The 25,255-nt window shown below is 36.8% G+C and overlaps 1 protein-coding gene across 1 annotated transcript in view; it reads left to right on the plus strand.

The window, feature by feature from the left end:
• The window catches only part of CATSPERE (catsper channel auxiliary subunit epsilon), a 264,815-nt gene that overhangs the window by 143,398 nt on the left and 96,162 nt on the right, over positions 1-25,255 (plus strand). Inside the window, exon 10 of the mRNA XM_059940988.1 lies at positions 18,964-19,441. Within this exon, the coding sequence (XP_059796971.1) occupies positions 18,964-19,441 (478 nt within the window). The remainder of the gene's footprint in view (positions 1-18,963; positions 19,442-25,255) is intronic.

Below are 25,255 nucleotides of genomic sequence, written 5' to 3' on the forward strand. Positions count from 1 at the left end.
TAATATAGTCTGAAGTCAGGGAGCCTGATTCCCCCAGCTCTATTTTTCATTCTCAAGATTGCTTTGGCTATTCGGGGTCTTTTGTGTTTCCATACAAATTGTGAAATTTTTTGTTCTAGTTCTGTGAAAAATGCCAGTGGTAGTTTGATAGGGATTGCATTGAATCTGTAGATTGCTTTGGGTAGTAGAGTCATTTTCACAATGTTGATTCTTCCAATCCAGGAACATGGTATATCTTTCCATCTATTTGTATCATCTTTAATTTCTTTCATCAGTGTCTTATAATTTTCTGCATACAGGTCTTTTGTCTCCTTAGGTAGGTTTATTCCTAGATATTTTATTCTTTTTTTTGCAATGGTAAACGGGAGTGTTTTCTTAATTTCACTTTCAGATTTTTCATCATTAGTGTATAGAAATGCAAGAGATTTCTGTGCATTAATTTTGTATCCTGCTACTTTACCAAATTCATTGATTAGCTCTAGGAGTTTTCTGGTAGCATCTTTAGGATTCTCTATGTATAGTATCATGTCATCTGCAAACAGTGACAGCTTTACTTCTTCTTTTCCGATTTGGATTCCTTTTATTTCTTTGTCTTCTCTGATTGCTGTGGCTAACACTTCCAAAACTGTGTTGAATAATAGTGGTAAGAGTGGGCAACCTTGTCTTGTTCCTGATCTTAGTGGAAATGGTTTCAGTTTTTCACCATTGAGGACAATGTTGGCTGTGGGTTTGTCATATATGGCCTTTATTATGTTGAGGAAAGTTCCCTCTATGCCTACTTTCTGCAGGACTTTTATCATAAATGGGTGTTGAATTTTGTCGAAAGCTTTCTCTGCATCTATTGAGATGATCATATGGTTTTTCTCCTTCAATTTGTTAATATGGTGTATCACATTGATTGATTTGCGTATATTGAAGAATCCTTGCATCCCTGGGATAAACCCCACTTGATCATGGTGTATGATCCTTTTAATGTGCTGTTGGATTCTGTTTGCTAGTATTTTGTTGAGGATTTTTGCATCTATGTTCATCAGTGATATTGGCCTGTAGTTTTCTTTCTTTGTGACATCTTTGTCTGGTTTTGGTATCAGGGTGATGGTGGCCTCGTAGAATGAGTTGGGGAGTGTTCCTCCCTCTGCAATATTTTGGAAGAGTTTGAGAAGGATAGGTGTTAGCTCTTCTCTAAGTGTTTGATCGAATTTACCTGTGAAGCCATCTGGTCCTGGGCTTTTGTTTGTTGGAAGGTTTTTAATCACAGTTTCAATTTCAGTGCTTGTGATTGGTCTGTTCATATTTTCTATTTCTTCCTGGTTCAGTCTCGGCAGTTTGTGCATTTCTAAGAATCTGTCCATTTCTTCCAGGTTGTCCATTTTATTGGCGTAGAGTTGCTTGTAGTAATCTCTCATGATCTTTTGTATTTCTGCAGTGTCAGTGGTTACTTCTCCTTTTTCATTTCTAATTCTATTGATTTGAGTCTTCTCCCTTTTTCTCTTGATGAGTCTGGCTAATGGTTTATCAATTTTGTTTATCTTCTCAAAGAACCAGCTTTTAGTTTTATTGATTTTAGCTATTGTTTCCTTCATTTCTTTTTCATTTATTTCTGACCTGATCTTTATGATTTCTTTCCTTCTGCTAGCTTTGGGGTTTTTTTGTTCTTCTTTCTCTAATTGCTTTAGGTGCAAGGTTAGGTTGTTTATTCGAGATGTTTCCTGTTTCTTGAGGTAGGCTTGTATTGCTATAAACTTCCCTCTTAGCACTGCTTTTGCTGCGTCCCATAGGTTTTGGGTCGTCGTATCTCCATTGTCATTTGTTTCTAGGTATTTTTTGATTTCCCCTTTGATTTCTTCAGTGATCACTTCGTTTTTAAGTACTGTATTGTGTAGCCTCCATGTGTTTGTATTTTTTACAGATCTTTTCCTGTAATTGATATCTAGTCTCATAGCGTTGTGGTCAGAAAAGATACTTGATACGATTTCAATTTTCTTAAATTTACCAAGGCTTGATTTGTGACCCAAGATGTGATCTATCCTGGAGAATGTTCCATGAGCACTTGAGAAAAATGTGTATTCTGTTGTTTTTGGGTGGAATGTCCTATGAATATCAACTAAGTCCATCTTGTTTAATGTATCATTTAAAGCTTGTGTTTCCTTATTTATTTTCATTTTGGATGATTTGTCCATTGGTGAAAGTGGGGTGTTAAAGTCCCCTACTATGATTGTGTTGCTGTTGATTTCCCCTTTTATGCCTGTTAGTACTTGCCTTATGTATTGAGGTGCTCCTATGTTGGGTGCATAAATATTTACAATTGTTATACCTTCCTCTTGGATCGATCCCTTGATCAATATATAGTGTCCTTCTTTGTCTCTTATAATATTCTTTATTTTAAAGTCTATTTTGTCTGATATGAGAATTGCTACTCCAGCTTTCTTTTGATTTCCATTTGCATGGAATATCTTTTTCCATCCCCTCACTTTCAGTCTGTATGTGTCTCTAGGTCTGAAGTGGGTCTCTTGTAGACAGCATATATATGGGTCTTGTTTTTGTATCCATTCAGCCAGTCTGTGTCTTTTGGTGGGAGCATTTAATCCATTTACATTCAAGGTAATTATCGATATGTATGTTCCTAGTCCCATTTTCTTAAATGTTTTGGGTTTGTTATTGTAGGTGTTTTCCTTCTCTTGTGTTTCTTGCCTAGAGAAGTTCCTTTAGCATTTGTTGTAAAGCTGGTTTGGTGGTGCTGAACTCTCTCAGCTTTTGCTCGTCTGTAAAGGTTTTAATTTCTCCATCACATCTGAATGAGATCCTTGCTGGGTAGAGTAATCTTGGTTGTAGGTTTTTCTCCTTCATCACTTTAAGTATATCCTGCCACTCCCTTCTGGCTTGCAGAGTTTCTGCTGAAAGATCAGATGTTAACCTTATGGGGATTCCCTTGTGTGTTATTTGTTGTTTTTCCCTTGCTGCTTTTAATATGTTTTCTTTGTATTTAATTTTTGACAGTTTGATTAATATGTGTCTTGGCGTGTTTCTCCTTGGGTTTATCCTGTATGGGACTCTCTGTGCTTCCTGGACTTGATTAACTATTTCCTTTCCCATATTAGGGAAGTTTTCAACTATAATATCTTCAAATATTTTCTCAGTCCCTTTCTTTTTCTCTTCTTCTTCTGGGACCCCTATAATTCGAATGTTGGTGCGTTTAATGTTGTCCCAGAGGTCTCTGAGACTGTCCTCAGTTCTTTTCATTCTTTTTTCTTTATCCTGCTCTGCAGTAGTTATTTCCACCATTTTATCTTCCAGGTCACTTATCCTTTCTTCTGCCTCAGTTATTCTGCTATTGATCCCATCTAGAGTATTTTTAATTTCATTTATTGTGTTTTTCATCATTGCTTGGTTCCTCTTTAGTTCTTCTACTTCCTTGTTAAATGTTTCTTGCATTTTGTCTATTCTATTTCCAAGATTTTGGATCATCCTTACTATCATTATTCTGAATTCTTTTTCAGGTAGACTACCTATTTCCTCTTCATTTGTTAAGTCTAGTGTGTTTTGACCCTGCTCCTTCATCTGCTGTGTGTTTTTCTGTCATCTCATTTTGCTTATCTTACTGTGTTTGGGGCCTCCTTATCACAGGTTGCAGGTTCGTAGTTCCCGTTGTTTTTAGTATCTGTCCCCAGTGGCTAAGGTTGCTTCAGTGGGTTGTGTAGGCTTCCTGGTGGAGGGAACTAGTGCCTGAGCTCTGGTGGATGAGGCTGGATCTTGTCTTTCTGGTGGGCACGTCCACGTCTGGTGGTGTATTTTGGGGTGTCTGTGGCCTTATTATGATTTTAGGCAGCCTCTCTGCTAATGGATGGGGCTGTGTTCCTGTCTTGCTAGTTGTTTGGCATAGGGTGTTCAACACTGTAGCTTGCTGGTCATTGAGTGATGCTGGGTCTTGATGTTGAGATGGAGATCTCTGAGAGATTTTTGCCGTTTGGTATTACGTGGAGCTGGGAGGTCTCTTGTGGACCAGTGTCCTGAAGTTGGCTCTCCCACCTCCGAGGTACGGCCCTGATGCCTGGCTGAAGCACCAAGAGCCTTTCGTCCACACGGCTCAGAGTAAAAGGGAGAAAAAATAGAAAGAAAGAAAGAAAGAAAGAAAGAAAGAGGCTATAATATAGTGAAGTAAAATAAAGCTATTATAAAGCAAAGCTATACAGACAAAATCTCCCCCAGAAGCATATACATATACACTCACAAAAAAAAAGGAAAAGGGGAAAAATTAATATATCCTGCTCCCAAAGTCCACCTCCTGAATTTGGGATGATTCGTTGTCTATTCAGGTATTCAACAGATGCAGGCACATCAAATTGTTTGTGGAGTTTTAATCCGCTGCTTCTGAGGCTGCTGGGAGAGATTTCCCCTCCTCGTCTCTGTTCGCACAGCTCCTGGGGTTCAGCTTTGGATTTGGACCCGCCTCTGCGTGTAGGTCGCCTGAGGGCGTCTGTTCCCTGCCCAGACAGGACGGGGTTAAAGGAGCAGCTGCTTCGGGGGCTCTGGCTCACCCAGGCCGCGGGGAGGGAGGGGTACGGAGGAGGCGGGGTGAGCCTGCGGCGTCAGAGGCCGGCGTGACGTTGCACCAGCCTGAGGTGCGCAGTGCGTTCTCCCTGGGAAGTTGTCCCTGGATCACGGGACGCTGGCAGTGGCGGGCTGCACGGGCTCCCGGGAGGGGTGGTGTGGAGAGTGACCTGTGCTCGCACACAGGCTTTTTGGAGGCGGCAGCAGCAGCCCCAGCGTCTCACGCCCATCTCGGGTCCGCGCTAATAGCCGCGGCTCGCGCCAGTCTCTGGAGTTCGTTTAGGCGGCGCTCTGAATCCCCTCTCCTTGCGCGCCGTGAAACAAAGAGGCAAGAAAAAGTCTCTTGCCTCTTCGGCAGCTGCAGACTTTTTCCCGGTCTCCCTCCCAGCCAGCTGTGGTGCGCTAACCCCTTCAGGCTGTGTTCACGCCGCCAACCCCAGTCCTCTCCCTGCGATCCGACCGAAGCCCGAGCCTCCGCTCCCAGCCCCGCCCGCCCCAGCGGGGGAGCAGACAAGCCTCTCGGGCTGGTGAGCTCTGCTCGGCGGCGCCGAGCCTCTGTGCGGGAATCTCTCCGTTTTTCCCTCTGCGCCCCTGTTGCTGTGGGATCCGCGCTGTTAGCCATGGCTCGCGCCCGTCTCTGGAGTTCGTTTAGGCGGCGCTCTGAATCCCCTCTCCTCGCGCACCAAGAAACAGGGAAGAAAAAGTCTCTTGCCTCTTCGGGAGCTTCAGACTTTTTCCCGGACTCCCTCCCGGCTAGCTGTGGTGCACTAACCCCTTCAGGCTGTGTTCACGCCGCCAACCCCAGTCCTCTCCCTGCAATCCCCAAAATTGATAACTCTTTACCCAGACTGACTAAAGATTTTTTTTTGATTTGCTGAGGAATTTTTCTTTCTTTCTTTCTTTCTTTCTTTCTTTCTTTCTTTCTTTCTTTCTTTCTTTCTCTTTCTTTCTTTCTTTCTTCTTTCTTTCTTTCTTTCTCTTTCTTTTCTTTCTTTCTTTCTTTCTTTCTTTCTTTTCTTTTCTTTCCTTCCTTCTTTCTTTCTTTCTTTCTTTTTCTTTCTTTCTTTCTTTCTTTCTTTCTTTTCTTTCCTTCTTTCTTTCTTTCTTTTTCTTTCTTTCTTTCTTTCTTTCTTTCCTTCTTTCTTTCTTTCCTTTCTTTCTTTCTTTCCTTCCTTCCTTCCTTTCTTTCTTTTCTTTCCCCTGAGTCTTAGTTGCAGCTCACAGCCTCCTTTTTTTTTTCAATTTTATTTTATTTTATTTTTTTCTACAGTAGGTTCTTATTAGTTATCTATTTTATACATATTAGTGTATGTATCTCAATCCCAATCTCCCAATTCATACCACCACCACCACCCCACCCCCCACTTTCCCCCTTGGTGTCCAAACATTTGTTCTCTACATCTGTATCTCTATTTCTGCCTTGCAAAGCAGTTCATCTCTCCCATTTTTCTAGATTCCACATATATGCATTAATATACGATATTTGTTTTTCTGTTTCTGACTTACTTCACTCTGTATGACAGTCTCTAGGTCCATCCACGTCTCTACAAATGATCCAATTTCATTCCTTTTTATGGCTGAGTAATATTCCATTGAATATATGCACCACATCTTCTTTATCCTTTCATCTAGACTGACTAAAGATTTTTTTAAAAGCCACAAATTACCAATATTAGGATTGAAAGAAGTGGACTCACTACCAAGTCTACTGCTATTATAAGGTAAGAAAAGAATGTTTTTCAGACTATACTACAAAGCTACAGTAATCAAGACAGTATGGTACTGACACAAAGACAGATATATAAATCAATGGAACAGAATAGAAAGCCCAGAGATAAACCCACACACATATGGTCACCTAATCAATGACAAAGGAGGCAAGAATATACAACGGAAAAAAGACAGTCTCTTCAATAAGTGGTGCTGGGAAAATTGGACAGCTACATGTAAAAGAATGAAATTAGAACACTCCCTAACACCATACACAAAAATAAACTCAAAATGGATTAATGACCTAAATGTAAGGCCAGACACTATAAAACTCCTAGAAAACATAGGCAGAATACTCTTTGACATAAATCACAGCAAGATCTTTTTTGACCCATCTCCTAGAATAATGAAAATAAAAACAAAAATAAACAAATGGGACCTAATGAAACTTAAAAGCTTTTGCACAGCAAAGGAAACCATAAACAAGATGAAAAGAAAACCCTCAGAATGGGAGAAAATACTTGCAAGTGAAGAAACTGACAAGGGATTAATCTCCAAAATATACAAACAGCTCAATATCAAAAAAACAACCCAATTAGAAAATTGGCAGAAGACTTAAATAGACATTTCTCCAAAGAAGACATACAGATGACCAAGACGCACATGAAAAGATGCTCAACATCACTAATTATTAGAGAAATGCAAACAAAATCTACAATGAGGTACAAGTCAGAATGGGCATCATCAGAAAATCTACAAACAACAAATGCTGGAGAGGGTTTGGAGAAAAGGGAATTCTCTTGCACTCTTGGTGGGAAAGTAAATTGATACAGCCACTATGGAGAACAGTATGGAGGTTCCTTAAGAAAACTAAAAATAGAACTACCATATGACCCAGCAATCCCACTACTGGGCTGAGAAAACCATAATTCGAAAAGGTACATGCACCCCAGTGTTCATTGCAACACTATTTACAATAGCCAGGACATGGAAGCAACCTAAATGTCCGTCAACAGAGGAATGGATAAAGAAGATGTTGTATATATATACAATGGAATATTACTCAGCCATAAGAAGGAACAAAATTATGCCATTTGCAGAGATATGGATAGACCTAGAGACTGTCATACGGAGTGAAGTAAGTCAAAAGGAGAAAAACAAATATCCTATATTAATGCATATGTGTGGAATCTAGAAAATTTGTACAGATTAACCAATTTGCAAACAGAAATAGAGACACAGACATAGAGAACAAACATATGGACACAAAGAGGGGAAGGGAGGGGGATGAATTGGGAGATTGGGATTGACATATATACACTACTATGTATAAAATAGATAACTAATGAGAATCTACTGTATAGCACAGGGAACTCTACTCATTGCTCTGTGGTGACCTAAATGGGAAGGAAATCCAAAAAGGAAGGGATATATTTATATGTATAGCTGATTCACTTTGCTGTACATCAGAAACTAACACAACATTGTAATGCAACTATACTCCAATAAAAATTAATTTTAATAAAGAATGTTTTAAACAATTTTTTTAAGTTGAAATATAGTCGATGTACAACATTATGTTACTTTCAGGTGTACAACTTAGTGATTTGACATTTGCATACATTATGAAATTTTCACCACAATAAGTCTAGTAACTAATCATCTGTCCCCATACAAGTTATTACAATATTATTGATCATATCCTTTATGCTATCTATTACACCCCTGTGACTTATTTATTTTATAACCAGAGGTTTCTACCTCCTAACCCCCTTAATCTGTTTCATAGTCCCCCCTCCATGACCCACACCCCAGAACTACCAGTTTGTTCTCTGTATTTCTGGGTCTATTTCTATCTTGTTGTGTTTGTTTGTTTTGTTTTTTAGATTTCACACATAAGTAAGATCATACAGTATTTATCTTAATCTGACTTATTTCACTTAGTGTACCCTCTAGATGCATCCATGTTTTACAAATAGCAAGATTTCATTCTGTTTATGGCAGAGCAATTTTCCATTATATTATTTTATGATTATGTCACATCTTTTTTTATCTATTCATCTATCCATGGACACTTAAACTGCTTTCAAATCTTGGCTATTACAAATAATGCTGCAATGAACATTGGTGTGTATATATCTTTTCAAATTAGTGGTTTTGTTTTCTTTGTGTAAATACCCAGAAATGAAATTGCTGGATCATATTGCAGTACTATTTTTAACTTTTTGAGAACCTCTATACTGTTTTCCATAGTAACTGCACCAATTTACAATGCTGCCAACACTACACAAAGTTCCCTTTTCTCCACATCCTCACCAACACTTATTGTTGTCTTTTAAACTATAGCCATTCCGACAGTTATGAGGTATTATCTCATTTTGGTGTTAATTTGCATTTCCCTTATGATTAGTGATGCTGAGCACCTTTCATGTGTCTGTTGGCCATCTCTGTGTCTCCCTTGGAAAAATGTCTAATCAGGTTCTCCATCCATTTTTTAATTATTTGTTTTATGATGTTGAGTTGTATGATTTCTTAACATATTTTGGATATTAATCCCTTATTGGATATATAATAGGCAAACATCTTCTCCTATTCAGTAGGCTGCATTTTACTTTTGTTTATAGTTTTCTTTACTGTGCAAAAGCTTTTTAGTTTGATGTAGTACCATTTGTTTGCTTTTGTTTTTGTTGCCCTTGCCTGAGGAGACAGATCTCCCAAAATAATGCTAAAATCCATGTCATAGAGCATACTGACTGTGTTTTCTTCTAGGAGTTTTACAGTTTCTGGTCTTATATTTAAATCTTCATCCATTTTGGGTTTATTTTTATATGTGGTATGAGATTGTATGTGAGTTTGATTTTTTTGTATGTTGCTGTACAGTTTTGCCAACACCATTTACTGAAGAGGCTGTCTTTTCCCCATTGTATATTCTTGTCTCCTGTGTCTTAGATTAATTGATCATATAAATGTGGGTTATTTTGGGGTCCTCTATTCTGTTCTGTTTATCTCTGTGTCTGTTTCTGTGCCAGTACCATACTGTTCTGATGACTGTAGCTCTGTAGTAGTGTTTGAAATCAGGGAGCATAATTCCTCCAGCTTTGTTCTTATGATTGTTTTGGCTATTTGGGGTACTTTGTATTTTCATACAAATTTTAGAATTACTTGTTCTGTAAAAAAATGCCATTGGCAATTTTTTTAATGTTTCTTAAATTTTATTGGAGTGTAGTTGACTTACAATGTTGTGTTAGCCATTGGTATTTTGATATGGATTGCGTTGAATCTATATATTGCCTTGCATAATGTGGTCATTTTAACAACATTAATTCTTCCAATCCATAAGCATGGTATATCTTTCCAATTTTTGTGTTGTCTTCAAGTTTTTTCATCAGTGTCTAATATTTTTCAAGTCTTGACCTTTTTGGTTAGATTTATTCCTAGATATTTAATCTTTTTATGCAATTGTAAATGGGATTGTTTTCTTAGTTTCTCTTTCTGATAGTTCATTATTAGTGTATAGAAAAGCAACAGGTTTCTTTATATTAATTTTGCTTCCTGCAACTTTACTGAATTTATTTATTAGTTGTAATGGTTTTTGTTTTCTGGTGTTTTGGGGGGAGGTTTTGTTTGTTTGTTTGTCTGTTTGGTGGAGTCAGTAGTCTATAGGATTTTCTATGTATAGTTTCGTGTCACCTGTAAGCAGTGACAGTTTTACTTCTTCCTTTCCAATTCGGATTCCTGCTATTTCTTTTTCATATTTGATTGCCATGGCTTCCATTACTACGTTGAATAAAAATTGTGACAGTGGGCATCCTTGTCTCATTCTTGATCTTAGAAGAAATGCTTTTAGCTTTTCACAGTTGAATTTGGTGTTGGCTGTGGGTTTGTCATACATGCTGTTTATTATGTTGAGGTATGTTCCCTCTATACCTACTTCGTTAAGAGTTTTTATCATGAAAGTATGCTGAATCTTGTCAAAAGCTTTTTCTGCATCTATTGAGATGATCATAATATAATTTTTATTCTTCACTTTGTTAATGTAGTGTATCACATCGATTGATTTCTGAATATTGAACCATTTTTACATCCCTGGATTAATCCCACTTGATCATGGTGTATGATCCTTTTAATGTATTGCATTTGGTTTGCTAATATTTTGTTGAGAAATTTTGCATCTATGTTTATCAGTGACATTAGTCTGTAATTTTCTTTTTGTGTGGTGTCTTTGGTTTCTGGTATCCATGTAATGCAACCTTTGGAATGACTTCAGAACCATTCCTTCTTCTTCAATTTTTGGGAATAATTTTAGAAAGATAGATGTTAACTTTTCTTTAAATGTTGATAAAATTCACATGTAATTTTTTTGTTTATTAGGAGTTTTTTAAATTACTGATTCAAATTAATTACTGGTAATTGGTCTGTTTATACATTCTTCCTGATTCATTCTTGGGTAGTTGTAAGTTCTAGGAGTGTATCCAATTTTTCTATATTGTCCATTCCATTGGTGTGTAATTGTTAATAGTAATCTCTTATGCTCCTTTTTATTTCTGTGGTATCAGTTGTCACTTCTCTTTTGTTTCTAATTTTATTGATTTGGGCTATCTTGCGTTTTTTTCTGATGAGTCTGGCTAAAGCTTTATCAATTTTGTTTATCTTTTCAGAGAGCTAACTCTTAGTTTCATTGATCTTTCCTATTGCCTTTTTAGTCTCTGATTTTATTTATTTATGCCCTGATCTTCATTATTTCTTTCCTTCTACAAACTTCAGGCTTTGTTTATTCTTCTTTTTCTAGTTCTTTTTGGTGTAAAGTTAGATCATTTGAGATTTTCCTTGTTTCCCAAGGTAAGCTTGTATCTCTTTAAAGTTCCCTGTTAGAACTGCTTTTGCTGTATCCCATAGGTTTTGGATCATTGTGTTTTTGTTTTCATTTGTATCCAGATTTTTTATTTCCTCTTTTATTTCTTTAACCCATTGGTTGTTTAATAGCATGTTGTTTAGACTCCATGTGTTTATGTTTTTTACAGTTTTGTTTTAATTATAGTTGATTTCTAGTCTCATACCATTGTGGTTGAGAAAGATGCTTGATATGATTTCAGTCTTCTTCAGTGTATTGAGACTTGTTTTCTGCTCTAGCTTGTGATCTATCCTGGGGAATTTTCTATGTGTACTTGAAAAGAATGGGTGTTCTGCTATTTGGGGATGAAATGTTTTGTGTATATCTATTAATTCCGTATGGTCTAATGTATCATTTAAGGCCAGGGTTTCCGTATTGTTTTTCTGTCTAGATGATCTATCTGTTGATATAACTGAGGTCTTAAAGTCCCCACTTTTATTACATTACTGTTAGTTTCTCTCTTATGTGTGTTAATATTTGCTTTATGTATTTAGGTGCTCCTACTTTGGGTGTATATATATTGACATTAGTTATATCTTCCTCTTGGACTGATCCCTTTATCATTATGTAATGTCTTTCTTTGTCTCTTGTTATGGTCTTTGTTTTAAAGTCTATTTTACCTGCTATAAATATTGTACCTCAGCTTTCTTTTTATTTCCATTTGAAAGAAATACCTTTTTCCATCCCCTCACTTTCAATTTGCATGTGTCTTTAGATATGAAGTGAGTCTCTTGTAAATAGCTTATATATGGGTCTTATTTTTGTATTCATTTAGCTACTCTATGTCTTTTGATTGGAGCATTTAGTCCATTTACGTAATATTGATAAGTATGTACTTATTGCCATTTTGTTGTTTTCCACTTGTTTTTGTAGTTCTTTTTTGTTCCTTTCTTCTTTTGTTCACTTTCCTTGTGATTTGATGACTATCTTTAGTGTTATGTTTGTATTCCTTTTGTGTATCTATTATAGGTTTTTGGTTTGCAGTTACCATGAGGTTCATATATAACAACCTATATATAGGTGTGTGATTATTTTAAGTTGATGGTCTAAAATTGAGCACATTCTAACCAACCTACCTTTTTACCCACCCCCTTTTTTAAATGTTTTTGACGTCTTTTTTACATCTTTTTGTTTATGTATCCCTTAACTACTTATTGTGGATATAGATTATTTTTCTACTTTTATCTTTAAACCTTCCTAATAGCTTTATAAGTGGCTGATCTACTATCTTGACTGTATGTTTGCCTCTACCAGTGAGATTTATCCTTTTACGATTTTTATATTTCTAGTTGTAGCCTTTTCTTTTCCATTTAGAGAAGTTTCTTTAACATTTCTTATAAAGCCAGTTTAGTGGTGCTGAACTCTTTTATCTTTTGTTTGTCTGTAAAAGTCTATTCCTCCTTCAAATCTAAATTATAGCCTTGCCAGGTATTTTTGGTTGTACATTTTTTTCTTTCATCTCTTTCAATATATTGTGCCGCTCCCTTCTGGCCTGTAGCATTTATCCTGAAAAGTCAGGTAATTCTCTCATGGTAGTTCCCTTGTATATAACTAGTTGCTTTTCTCTTGATGCTTTTAAGATGCTCTCCTTATCTTTAATTTTTTATCATTTTAATTATACTTTGTCTTGCTCTCCATCTTGTTTGGGACTCTCTGTGCTTCCTGGACCTGAATGTCTGTTTCTTTTCTCAGGTTAGTGAAGTTTTCTGCTCTTATTTCTTCAAAAATTCTCTGCCCCTTTCTTTCTCTCTTCTCCTCCCTTCTCTCTTCTCCCCAATAATGCAAGTGTTAGTATGCTTGATGTTGTCCAAGAGGTCTCTTAAAGTATCCTCATTTTTTAATTCTTTTCTTTCTTCTGTTCAGTTCATGTGGTTTTCACTACTCTGTCTTCCTGATCACTGATTTGTTCCTCTGTATCATCTAATCTACTGTTGATTCCTTCTAGGCTATTTTTTTAATTTCAGCTATTGTATTCTTCTGCTGTGTTTGGTTCTTTTTTATATTTTGTAACTCTGTTGAAATTCTTACTGTGTTCATTCATTCTTCTCCCAAATTCATTGAACATTTTATATTCATTATCTTGAACACTTTATCAGATATATTGCTTTTCTCCACTTCTCTTCATTTTATTTCTGGGATTTTGCTGTGTTTCTTCATTTGGAACATATTCCTCTGTCTCATTTTCCCAATTCTTTGTTGTTTACTTCTATGTGTTAGGTAGGTCAGTTATGTTTCCTGATCTTATAGAAGTGGCTTTACATAGGAGACATTCTATGGGGCCCAGCAGCACACCCCTCTGGTCACCAGAACTATATGCTTTAGTGGTAGCCCTGATGTAGGCTGAATACACACTTCTGTTGTGGTGGGGCTGACTACTATGAGTGTGCTGGTCAGTGGGCCTGGCACCTCGCCAAGTTGGCTGTGAGGCTGCTCTTTGGGTGGTGGCTGTGGGCCCACTGGAGAGCAGGGTAGGCTTCCTGCTCAGTTAGCTGTGTGGCCCAATGGGTATGGGGCTTCTGCAGCCCATTGGAGGACAGGGCTGGGTTTCTGTGTAGCCATCTGCATGGATCAGGTGAGCTCTTTGCTGGTGCCAACCTGTTTCACAGTGGGGCCATGTTAAACAACTTTAAATACAAAGTTAAAACAAATTTACACAAACTACCAAAGCTTCCCTAAGACAAATAGGTAACATGAATACCCCTGTATCAATTAAAGAAATTGAATTTGTTATTTAAAAACCTTCCCACAAAGAAAACTTTAGGCCAAGAGTATTTCACCAGTGAGTTCTATGATATATTTTTAAAATAAATGACACCATTTCTTAACTCTTTCAGAAAATTGAAGGGGGGGACACTTCCCAATTTATTCTATGAGGCCAGCATTATGTGATACCACAACCAAGAATAACACATTACAAGAATATAAAACTACAGACCAATATCTCTTATAAACAAAGATTTAAAACTTATAAACAAAGTTTTAGTAAATCAGGTCCAAAAATATATAAAAAGGAAAATACATCATGACCAAGTGGGATTTATCTTAGGAATGAAAGAATGATTTACAAGAGAAACTCAATCAACGTAATTCACCTTATTAGAAAATAACAAAAGAAAAACTATATGATCACCTCAATAGGTGCATAAAAGCATTTGACAAAATCCAACATACACAATTGATTTTAAAAATCAGCAAATTAAGAATAAAAGAAAAAAAAAGAATAAAAGAGAACTTTCTCAACTTAACAAGGAACCTTTATGAAAAACTTTAAGATAGCATTGTATAATGGTAAAAGACTATTTAGTCTGCTCAGATTTAATGTAATTATTGCTGTTGTTGGTTAAACTTACCATTTGGTATTTGTTTTCTATTAACACCATTTGTTCCTTTGTTTCTTTCTTCCCTTTCTTGCTTAAAATAAAGAACAAGGTGAGAATGTTTGCCCACACCACTTCTATTCAACATTGTACTGACAGTTCTAACAGGTGCAATGAATTAAGAAACAAGTAAAAGGAATCTATATTGAAAAGGAAAGTGTCTTTATTCAAACATTATTAGATGTAGAAAAGCTTATGAAATCTATTTTTCAAAAAGCTATCAGGGCTAATAAGTGTGTTTACCAGATTGCAGTGTACACGATCAATGTATAAAAATCAATTTCATTTTTATATGAAATATAACAAGTTAATTTTGTATATGAAATATATAAACATATAAATGAACAATCATAAATTGAAATTTTAAAAAATACTGTTTAAAATAGATTCAAAAATATTAAATACTTAGGGGTAAATCTGAAAAAAGATGTGCAAATATATACACTTAAAAACGGCATACATTATTGAGCAAAGTAAAAGACTTACATGGGCAGATGTATCATGTTCATAGGTGGAAAAAAATCAATATTGTTAAAATGTCAATTCTTGAGAAATGCAGCACAACTTCAATTTAAATCCTAGCAGACTTCTATAGAAATTGAGAATTTGATTCTAAAAGTCATATGGCAATTCAGGGTAGAACAAAAAACTTATCTAGAAATAAATGCCACTAAAAATGTATGAGATCTTGGTTGGAATGCAGAATATTTTAAAATTTTTAAACCCTTCCTAATTATCTATAGATTTGATGCAGTGTTACTTTGTGGAAATCAGAAAATGATTCTAAAAGGTATATGATGGAGTAAAGGGCTGAGGGTTAGGAGAGGGTTGGGGCAAAGGATTTCTTCTACCATGTATCAAAATTTATTATAAAGCTATAGTAATTAAGACATTATAAATTATTTATAGCTGCCTTTTTTCATTTACTTCCACATCTCACCCTCTCCAACCTTTAGTGTGTCCAGTCATTATTATTTAAACTCTTTTAGCAGGTGTGAAGTGATATTTCATTTGGTTTTATTTATATATAATAATATAGACGCACTAGCTTTCTTATGTTTCATGCTTATATGATGTAAGTTTTTCTATTATTTTACTATCAACCTGTCTGTGACTTTATATTTCTTGTAAACTGCATATAGGGTCTTGCTTTTTCTCCAGTGTGACAATATCTGCCTTCAAATTTTAATAGTTAGTTCACTTAAATTTAATATAACTATTGCTAAGGTTGGGGTTAAGTCTACCATCTTGGCATTTGTTTTCTATTAATGCCTCTTGTTCTTTGTTCCTTTGTTTCTTCTCTTCCTCTGGATGAATCATGTATTTTTCAGTATTTCTATGTTGTCTCCTATATTGATTTTTTTAATTCAAAATTATTTTTTAGTAGTTGCACTTGACTTTACAATAATCATCTTTAATTTATCAGAATCTAAATTTAAATAAAACTTACTTCACAACAGTGTAAAAACCTTATAACTATACAACTCCATTTATACCCCACCCATCCTTTGTACTCTGGTCTCATATTTATTTCTAAATATGCTATAAATCCCAAAATACCTTGTTAATATTTTTGCTTTAAAAAGTCAATTGTGATAAAGATATATAGATATAAACTGATAGCAAAATAAGTTTTTTATATATACCTTCCTGTGTGCACTTTATTTCTGTCTGCACATCCAGTGTTCCTCCTGGTTTCATTTCCCTTCAACCTGAAGAACGTCTTTAAAATTTCTTGTATTGCAGGTTCTCTCAGCATTTGTCTGTATCAAAGTGTCTTTATTTTTTTGCCTTCATTTTTGAAGGACATTTTCCACTCAATACAGAATTATAGGATGACAGGTGGTTTTTGTTGTTTTTCAATTGTTTTTAAAGGAATTTATAAAGATATCATTCCATTATCTTATGGCTTTCATCATTTTTGGTAAGAAGTGAGTCATTATTCATGTTACTGTTCTCAAATATATAATGTGTCTTTTTACTTGTTGCTTCTTTAGAGTTTTCCTTTTATCTTTGGTTTTCAGCACTTTTATTATGTGCCCAAGTGTAATTTCCTTTGTATTTATCCTGTTTGAGGTTCAATTGAACTTCTTGGATTTCTGGGATTATGTCTTTCATTAATTTTTGGTGTTCTTGGACATTATTTCTTCAAATACTTTTTCAGCACCATTCTCTTTTTCCTCTTCTTCTTGGATTCCAAAAACATATATATGAGACCATTTAATATAGTCCCACAGATCTCAGATGACCTGTTAATTTTTTTTCAACTCTGCTTTTCTTCTTTGTATTTCAGTTTGGTTACATGCTATTAACCTCTCTTCAAATTCATTGCTCTTTTCCTCTTCTTTTCTCAGTTTACTCTTAAATCCATCTAATAATTTCTTTATTCCTGGTATCATATTTTTAATTTCTAGCATTTCCATTCTGGTTTTTTTTATCATTTACATATCTTGGCTGTAATTCCCCATCTCTGCATTCTTGTTGCCCATATTTCCACTAGATCTTCTGTGTTTTATCATAGCTATTTTCTTTTTGGCCATGCCTGGTGTCTTAGCACTGACAGGATTCCAGAGATCTCTTCATATTTCACAATTGAATCACCAGCTTTCCAAACCCTAGAAGAGCCATCTCTGCTCTAGAGTCTAGCTGCCAGCTTTTTTTTTTTTTTTTTTCTTAATCACTGAAGATTTCTCTTTCCTCTCTCATCAGCCCCTAGGTTTTCTTGCCTTGGGAGATCTCTATCTCTCTCTCCTGATTCCCTGACCCCAATATAGCATGGAGACTGCTTTATACTTTCAGTAAAGGCCACACATATCTCAGAGGGAGAGTTTTTCTCAGTTTATCCTACTCCCTGTGTATGGTAGCTGAGCATCCAGAATGCTAATGGATTTCTCTCAACTTTGCTGCCTTGCTGCCTGCCCCCTCCCCATCTTCAGGAGGTTACTGCTTTATATTTGGGAGAGACCCTGAATGCATCAGAGGGATTACTCAGCTTTCCTGCTTTGCCCCAAGACCTTGGCTTACTGTACCCAAGCACTAAGTGAAGATCTATAGGAAAGAGTTTTGGGTGGGTGAAATCTCATTCCATGTCTGGGGCTAATTGGAATTCCCATCTATAGTGTTTATGACAAATTCCCCTTCCCATCCCTCTGCCAAGAATAGTGAGAATAGCTGTGCCTTTTCTATAAAGGGCTCATCATTTTGTTTCTAATCTATTTCCCTTTTGAGAATTGTTTCACACTCATTTTTAGCAACAGAAGTTCTAGGCTTTAAATTGAATCCTTGTTTGGTAAAATGTCTTTTTACCCCAAATGGTCTCTTTTTTAAAATTATCAGTTTGATTTCTGTCTACATCCTGTTTGAGTATAGACTAAATATTTGTACATTAAGTAGATATACAAATTTATTTAGGGAGACAAGATGTGCACAAAAGACTCCTGTTGATTGTCATGGACATAAAAATTACATTTTAAGTAAAACTCTTTAAGAATTAGAAACAGCTGGGGAGGGGAAACAGGGGGAAAGGGAGACCTTGGCTCCCTGAATGAAATTATGCCCACTGAATTTCAAACATAGCAGTCTGTGCATGGCCTTCCTCTCTAAGAGTGTCCATAAAATGGTAGTATTGTTTTGTCTCAGGTTTTAAGTTCTCTCTTCTCTTTAGCCAAGGAAGTTTGAATTCCAAAAATAATGTTTGAAGTATCCTTATTTTTTTTCCCTTGGTTATTTATTTTAAATATAGCAGTGTGTACACGTCAATCCCAAACTCCCTAACTATCCCTCCCCTCTATGCTTCCCCCCTGGTAACCATAAGTTTGTTCTCTAAATCTGTGAGTCTGTTTCTGTTTTGTAAATAAGTTCATTTGTATCATTTTTTTTTTTTAGATTCCGCATATAAACAATATCATATGATATTTTCTCTTTCTCTGACTTACTTCACTCAGTATGACAATCTCTAGGTCCATTCGTGTTGCTGCAAATGGCATTATTTCATTCTTTTTAATGGCTGAGTAATATTCCATTGTATATATGTACTACATCTTCTTTATCCATTCCTCTGTCTATGTAAGTGTCCTTATATCTTGACCTTAGTAAACATCAGCGTCAAAGGGGCACTCCTGGCCAGAGTGGATAAATACATAAGAAAAGAGAAGGTTGATGCTCTGTGAGGATTTAAAAGGGAATTAAGAATAATTATTTCTACTGATAGGAAAAGTATATAAAATAATAAAATTACTGAATATTTATTTTTATGCTTGCGTGTAATATATTTTCATGCAATATATTTCTATGTCTGAAGTATTAGTCATAAATATAATAAAAATTAAACCTTAGTAGTTACTGTTTTATTTTTAAATGTAGCAAATTAGAAGATGGGAACTGCTAACACTGTCCCTAAAATCAAAGATTGTCTAATTATTTTCAATTTTGTCACAGGATAAAGGAAGAAGAAGCAGCATGGCAATCTGGACAGAAAATGAGGTTTATCTTGGATATGCTTTGCTTAAATTTGTTAAAATAATAACTACTGAAAAACTGAAAGAACTTCTAAATATGTCATCAGCTGCTACTCTAACTATACACAATGTTGAGTATACAGGACACCCTTTGGAACTTGCCTTGTTATTAAATTACTGCATTACATGTAACATCATCAAAACGATTTACCTAGTGATATACAATGAAGATACAGAACAGTGGGTATTCCAAGACTTTGCATTAGATGTCACTACTGACACTTTTTTAATTCCAAATTTTATATATTCAGCAATGCCAGAATTAATACTATGGGACAAACATAGGATCTACTATTATTATCATAATTTCACAGATACTGGAGTTTTACAAACACCTACAGAATTTGGAAATCTATCAAGATTATCACATAACAGCACTATTCATGATGTTTTTATGGGTAAGGTATTCTCATTCTGCAAAAATTATTCTAGATTTCGTAATAGATATCTTGCTTATGAAGATGTAATAATTTTAATGGATTAATATATGGTGCTTTTGATAAAGGTGCTGTTTTACCACTTTTAAAATTCTATTAATCTTTAAAATTCTATTAATGTTAAGTAGGATCTCACAAAGCAAAATGGCAAACTCAGATTCTTTTTTCAGAGGTTCATTTTGGTCAATCAGCAGATATATATGCAACTTACATATGCATTTTCAATGTATGTGTTGTTGTATTCATTTCCTAGGGCTCCAATAAAAAAGTACCATAAAATGGTACAAACTTAAAACAGCAGAAATTTATTGTCTCAGTTCTAAAGGCTAGAAGTCCACATTCAAAGTGTTGGCAGGGCCATACTCCCTCTGAAAGCTAGGGAATCTTTCCTAGCTTCTAGTGACTTGCTGGCAAACCTTGTCATTCCTTGGCTTGCAGCTGCATCATTCCAATTGCTGCCTGTGTCATCACATAGAATTCTTGTGTCTTCACATGGTCATCTTGTTATAAGGACACCAGGGCCAACCCTATTCCAGTATGACCTCATCTTAAATAATTATATCTATAATGACCCTATTTCCAAATATTGTTACATTCTGAAGTAGTATTTGGAGTTAGAAGTTCGACACATCTTTTTTGAGGGGACACAATTCAATTAATCTATAACAGGTGTTGTAGAGTTAAATAGATCTGTTTTCAAGTCCATGAACATGTAATTTAACATTTCCAAGCTTCAGTTTTCTAATCTAGAATATAGGACTGTCGTGTTGATTAGATAAGGGATTGTATATAAAATGCTTAGAATAATACCTGGCAAGTGGTAAACCTTCAATTAATAGTAGTTATTCTTCATGTTATTATTCCTGAGGTAGTGTACTAAACATTATAGGAAATGCAAAGAAATAGAAAGTTTAATCCTCAAGGAATCTAGTTAGGAGATAAATTAACCATGAAATTTAAAGTAGATATCACTGTAATTTGTAATTAGTCTTTCTTGACCCCATATCATCCTTCAACTCTCAACCGTCCAGTTTTGCTGCTCCCCTTTACAACAAAACTCCAAGGAAGTATTGCCTAGTTTTACTTTTTCCTCTTTCCTCTAATTCTCTCTTGAATCCGCTCTAATCAAATTTTCTCAGAAACTGCCCTTATCAAGAGTTTCAATGACTTCCACTTTTCTAATCCAGTGGCAAATTTTCAGTCATCTTTCATGATCTGGCAGCAGCATTTGAAACAATTCAACATGGCCTTTTTCTTGAAACACTTTTTTTTTTCACTGAATTTTAGGGTATCACTTTTTTGGTCTTCCTCCTACTTCACTAGCTATTCCTCCTCAGCCTCTTTTCCATTCTCATCTTCTTAATTCCTAAATGAAGAATTACCTCAGGGTTTGGTTCTCAGACATCTTCTGAACTCTATTTACATTCATTCTTTGCCCTCCATCCATGACCCCTAGCCTGAACTCCAAACTACTATTTCCTACTACCTTCTTGATACCTTCACTTGGATGACTAGTGGGCATCTCAGACTAACATACCCAAAACTGAATCCTTGTTTCCCTCACCCACACTTCAACCTGCTTCTTCCCTAGTTCTCCCCTATCGAGTAAACAGCACTTCTTTTCTTCCAGCCACAAACCATCACCTCATCCTTGAATCCTCCCCTTTTACATCCCACAACCAAGCCATTATCAAATCCTGTTGGCTATATCTAAAAAGTGTATCTAATATCTAACCTTTTTTCACCATTCCCACTCCAGTTCAAGCCCCTATCCTCTCTAGCCCGTACATACAAGAGATTTTTAAGTGACCTCTCATCTTTTATCCTTGAGTCCACATCCCTAACCAGAGTCCACCTAGCAGCCAGAGTGAGCCTTTGAAAATATATGTAAAATCATATTATTCCTCTGCTTAAAACCCTCATTTGGCTTCTTATATCACTCAGAATAACATCTAAAACCTTTAGCATCACCTGAAAAACAATATGTGATCTGGCCCAGGACTCTGATGTCATCTCCTATCCCTCGACCCTTTGTTCAGTGTTACTTAGCCAGACTGGCCTCTTTGCTATTCCTTGGATATCTACTGTTTCCCTGGATATCTACTGCCAAGAATATTCCTCACTTTGATATCTACATAACTCTTATACTTAATTCAGGTCTAAGTCCAAATGTCACCTTATCAGAGAGCTCTTCCCTGACCCTGACCTAACTCCCCTGCTCTGCCACTTACACTTCTTTATTTTGTTCACAGCACTTATCATCACCTAACAAATGATATGTGTACTTATTTGTAGCTGAATCTTCCACCAAAAAAAAAGTTCTGCATGACTTCGTTATATTTGCTGCTTTACCCACAATATCTAGAACAGTATATAATAAGTACTTTTTGGAATAAATAATTGAAAAATATTCATTGAGCACCACTATTTGTGAGGCATTCTGCTAGGGGTTGGAGATATAGTGGTAATTTGAACACAATTCCCACCCTCCCAGAGTTTACAAAATTGCATAGAATAAAGACAAGTTAACATGCAAATAGAGCAACATGTTTAATTCTATGATAGAGACAATATAGGATGCTATGGAAACACACAGATTGAGTACCTTACCCAAATTGGGAGACATGGAAGTAGGGAAGGCTACCTTGAGGTAGGGAAGTGGTATCTAAACTGAGATCTGCTGAATAAGCCAGGGTTAGACAGTGAAGACAATTGATGGGATTGGTGTGCCCAGTGACCCAGAGACAGAGATGACAGGATACTTTCCAGAACTTGAAAGATGATAAACTGCTGAAACAGAGTTCTGCAGAGAGAAAAGGGATGAGTCTCTTCTGGAGAAATAGAGTCCAGATTATTAAAGACTTCAGAAGTCGTATGAAGAAATTGGACCTTCTTCTAAGGCCCTAGGGGGTTCTAAAGAGTTTTAAGCAAGAGAGAAGCAGGATATTTGTGTTTTTAAAAGACCATAGTGAAAAGAAGATAAGGTCAGAATGATAAATTGGGGATAGACTTTAGAGGACCTTAAAGTTTGAATATTATACTGAAAGCCATTCAGAAATGCTGAAATAAAAAGTTTAAACAGTTTATAAGTATATGAGATATGAAGTTAAAGGTCCTCAGCCTTCACTATTTCCATTTCTCAGATAACCCACTATTAACAAGTTCCTGTGAATTTATCTAGACTTTTTAAAAAACAAATTCAAAATATAACAGGTGAACTCAGACAAGATGACAGAGTAGAAGGACCTGAGCTCACTACTTTCACAAGCACACCAAAATTACAACTATTTACAGAACAACTATTGATGAAAAAGACCAGAACCTGCCAGAAAAGATCTACAACTAAAGATATAAAGGAGGAACCACAATGAGACTGGTAGGAGGGACAGAATCACAGTATACTCAAGTCCCATGTCTCTGGGCAGCCCACAAACAGGAGACTAATTATAATTGCAGAGGTTCTCCCCAAGGAGTGAGCAGTCTGAACCCCACATTGTGCTCCCCAGCACCAGATGATGACTCCCCAGAACATTTGGGTTTGAAGGCCAGTGGGGCTTACTTTCAGGAGTTCTGGAGAGCTGTGGGAAATAGAGACCCAGAAAATGTCACATGCTCCAGGACCCAGAGCAGAAGTTGTAATTTGAAAGGATCCTGGGTCAGACCTACCTGCTGATCTTGGAGAGTCTCCTGGAGAGGCAGGAGTAAAATGGAGCTCATGCTGGGGACACAGACACTGGCCACAGCCATTTTTGAGAGCTCTTTCTACCACATGGACCCTGGTGCTGGCAAGCATCATTTTGGAATTCTCCCTCTAGTTTATTAGCTTCAGGACCCAACCCTGCCCATGCCCAACAGCCTGTAGCCACCACTACTGGGATGCCTTGGACCAAGCAACTAACTAGGTGGGGACACAGCCCTGCCCACCAGCAGACAGGCTTCCTTAAGACCCCCAGAGCCCACAGCCACTTCTGGACACAGCCCTGCCCATCAGAGGGTCCAGGACCTGGACCCACACACCAGAGCTCAAGCACTAAACCTGGAGCCCCCAAGGCCTTGTAGCCAGAGACACCAGGATGCAGCTCTACCACCAATGAGCAGGCACCAGCCACCAGAAAGCCTGCTCTAGCCTTGGGACCAGCCTCACCCACCAGTGGGCAGACACTAGCCACAGGACAACCACAGGACAACCACAGCCCACAACCTGTGGACCCAGTGGACCAGCACCAACCTTGTGACCAGCTGGAACCTGAACCTACACATCAGCAGGCCAACACAAGCTTTGGAACACTCTGGACTCCACATCCAACTGTGTCAGGAACTGGACCCACCCATCAGCAATCTGAAATCAACTCTGGGGCCCCTGGGCCCTGCAGCCAGACCTGAGGACCCAGTTCTGCCCAATAGTAAGCTGGCACTAGCTCCAAGACCTGGATTCACCCACCAGTGGACAGGCATCAATCCCAGGATTTCCTGGACCCTAACCCCACCCACCAGTGAACAAGCACTAACACCGGGGACCCCGGGGGTTCTGCAGCCCACCACCTCATGATCCGGTTCCACCAACCAGTGGCTGGCAGACTCCTTAAAAGGCAGAGCCTGGCAACCAACTGGATTTGGAGCCAACAAAGCCTACCAAGCCACCCACAGTAGTCAACCCACCACAACAGAAGGTCATATGCAACCCACATAGGGAATGACCCTAGAGTATATAGCTCAGGTTATGAGAGGGAAGTGTGCTACTAGGATGCATAGGACATCTCCTACAAAAGGCCACTTTTCCAAGGTCAGGAAACATAACCTACCAGATACAAAGAAACAAAAACAACATTAGGCAAAATGAAACAACAGAGGAACATGTTCCAAACAAAGGAACAAGATAAAACCCCAGAAAACTAAGTGAAGTGGAAATAGGAAATCTACCCAAGAAAGAGTTCAGGGTAATGATCATAAATATGATCAAAGAACTGGGGAGAAGAATGGATGCACAGAGAGATAAGTTAGAGATTTTTTAACAGAGTTGGAAAATGTAAATAACAACCAGAGGTGAGGAATACAGTAATGAAATGAAAAACACACTAGAAGGAACCAACATTAGACTAAATGATACAGAGGAATGGATCAGCAATCTGGAAGACAGAGTAGTGGAAATCACTGATGCTGAGCAGAAAAAAGAATGAAAAGTAATGAGGACAGTTTAAGAAACTTCTGGGATAACATCAAACATACTAATATTTGCATTATAGGGGTCCCAGAATGAGAAGAGAGAGAGAAAGGGGCCAAGAACACATTTGAAGACATAATAGCTGAAAAGTTCCCTAACCTGGGAAAGAAAACAGACATCCAAGTCCAGGATGCACAGAGAGTCCCAAATATGGTCAACTCAAAGAGAACCACAAGACACATTGTAATTAAGATGCCAAAACATAAAAATAGAGAATATTAAAAGCAATAAGGGAAAAGCAACAAGTTACATACACAGGAACTCCCATAAGGCTATCAGCTGCCTTTTTAGTAGAACCTCTGTAGGACAGAAGGGAGTGGCATGATATATTTAAAGTGATAAAAAGGAAAAACCTACAAACAAAAATATTCTACCTGGCAAGGATTTCATTCAGATTTGATGGAGAAGTCAAATTTATACAGACAAGCAAAAGGTAAAAGAGTCCTGTACCACCAAACAAGCTTAAAAAGGAATGTTGAAGGGATATCTCTAAGCAAAAAAGAAAAGGCCACAATCAGAAGCATGAAAATTATGAAAGGAAAAAGCTCATCAAT

Source organism: Balaenoptera ricei, chromosome 1 (assembly GCF_028023285.1).
Source record: "Balaenoptera ricei isolate mBalRic1 chromosome 1, mBalRic1.hap2, whole genome shotgun sequence".
Lineage (NCBI taxonomy): Eukaryota > Metazoa > Chordata > Mammalia > Artiodactyla > Balaenopteridae > Balaenoptera > Balaenoptera ricei.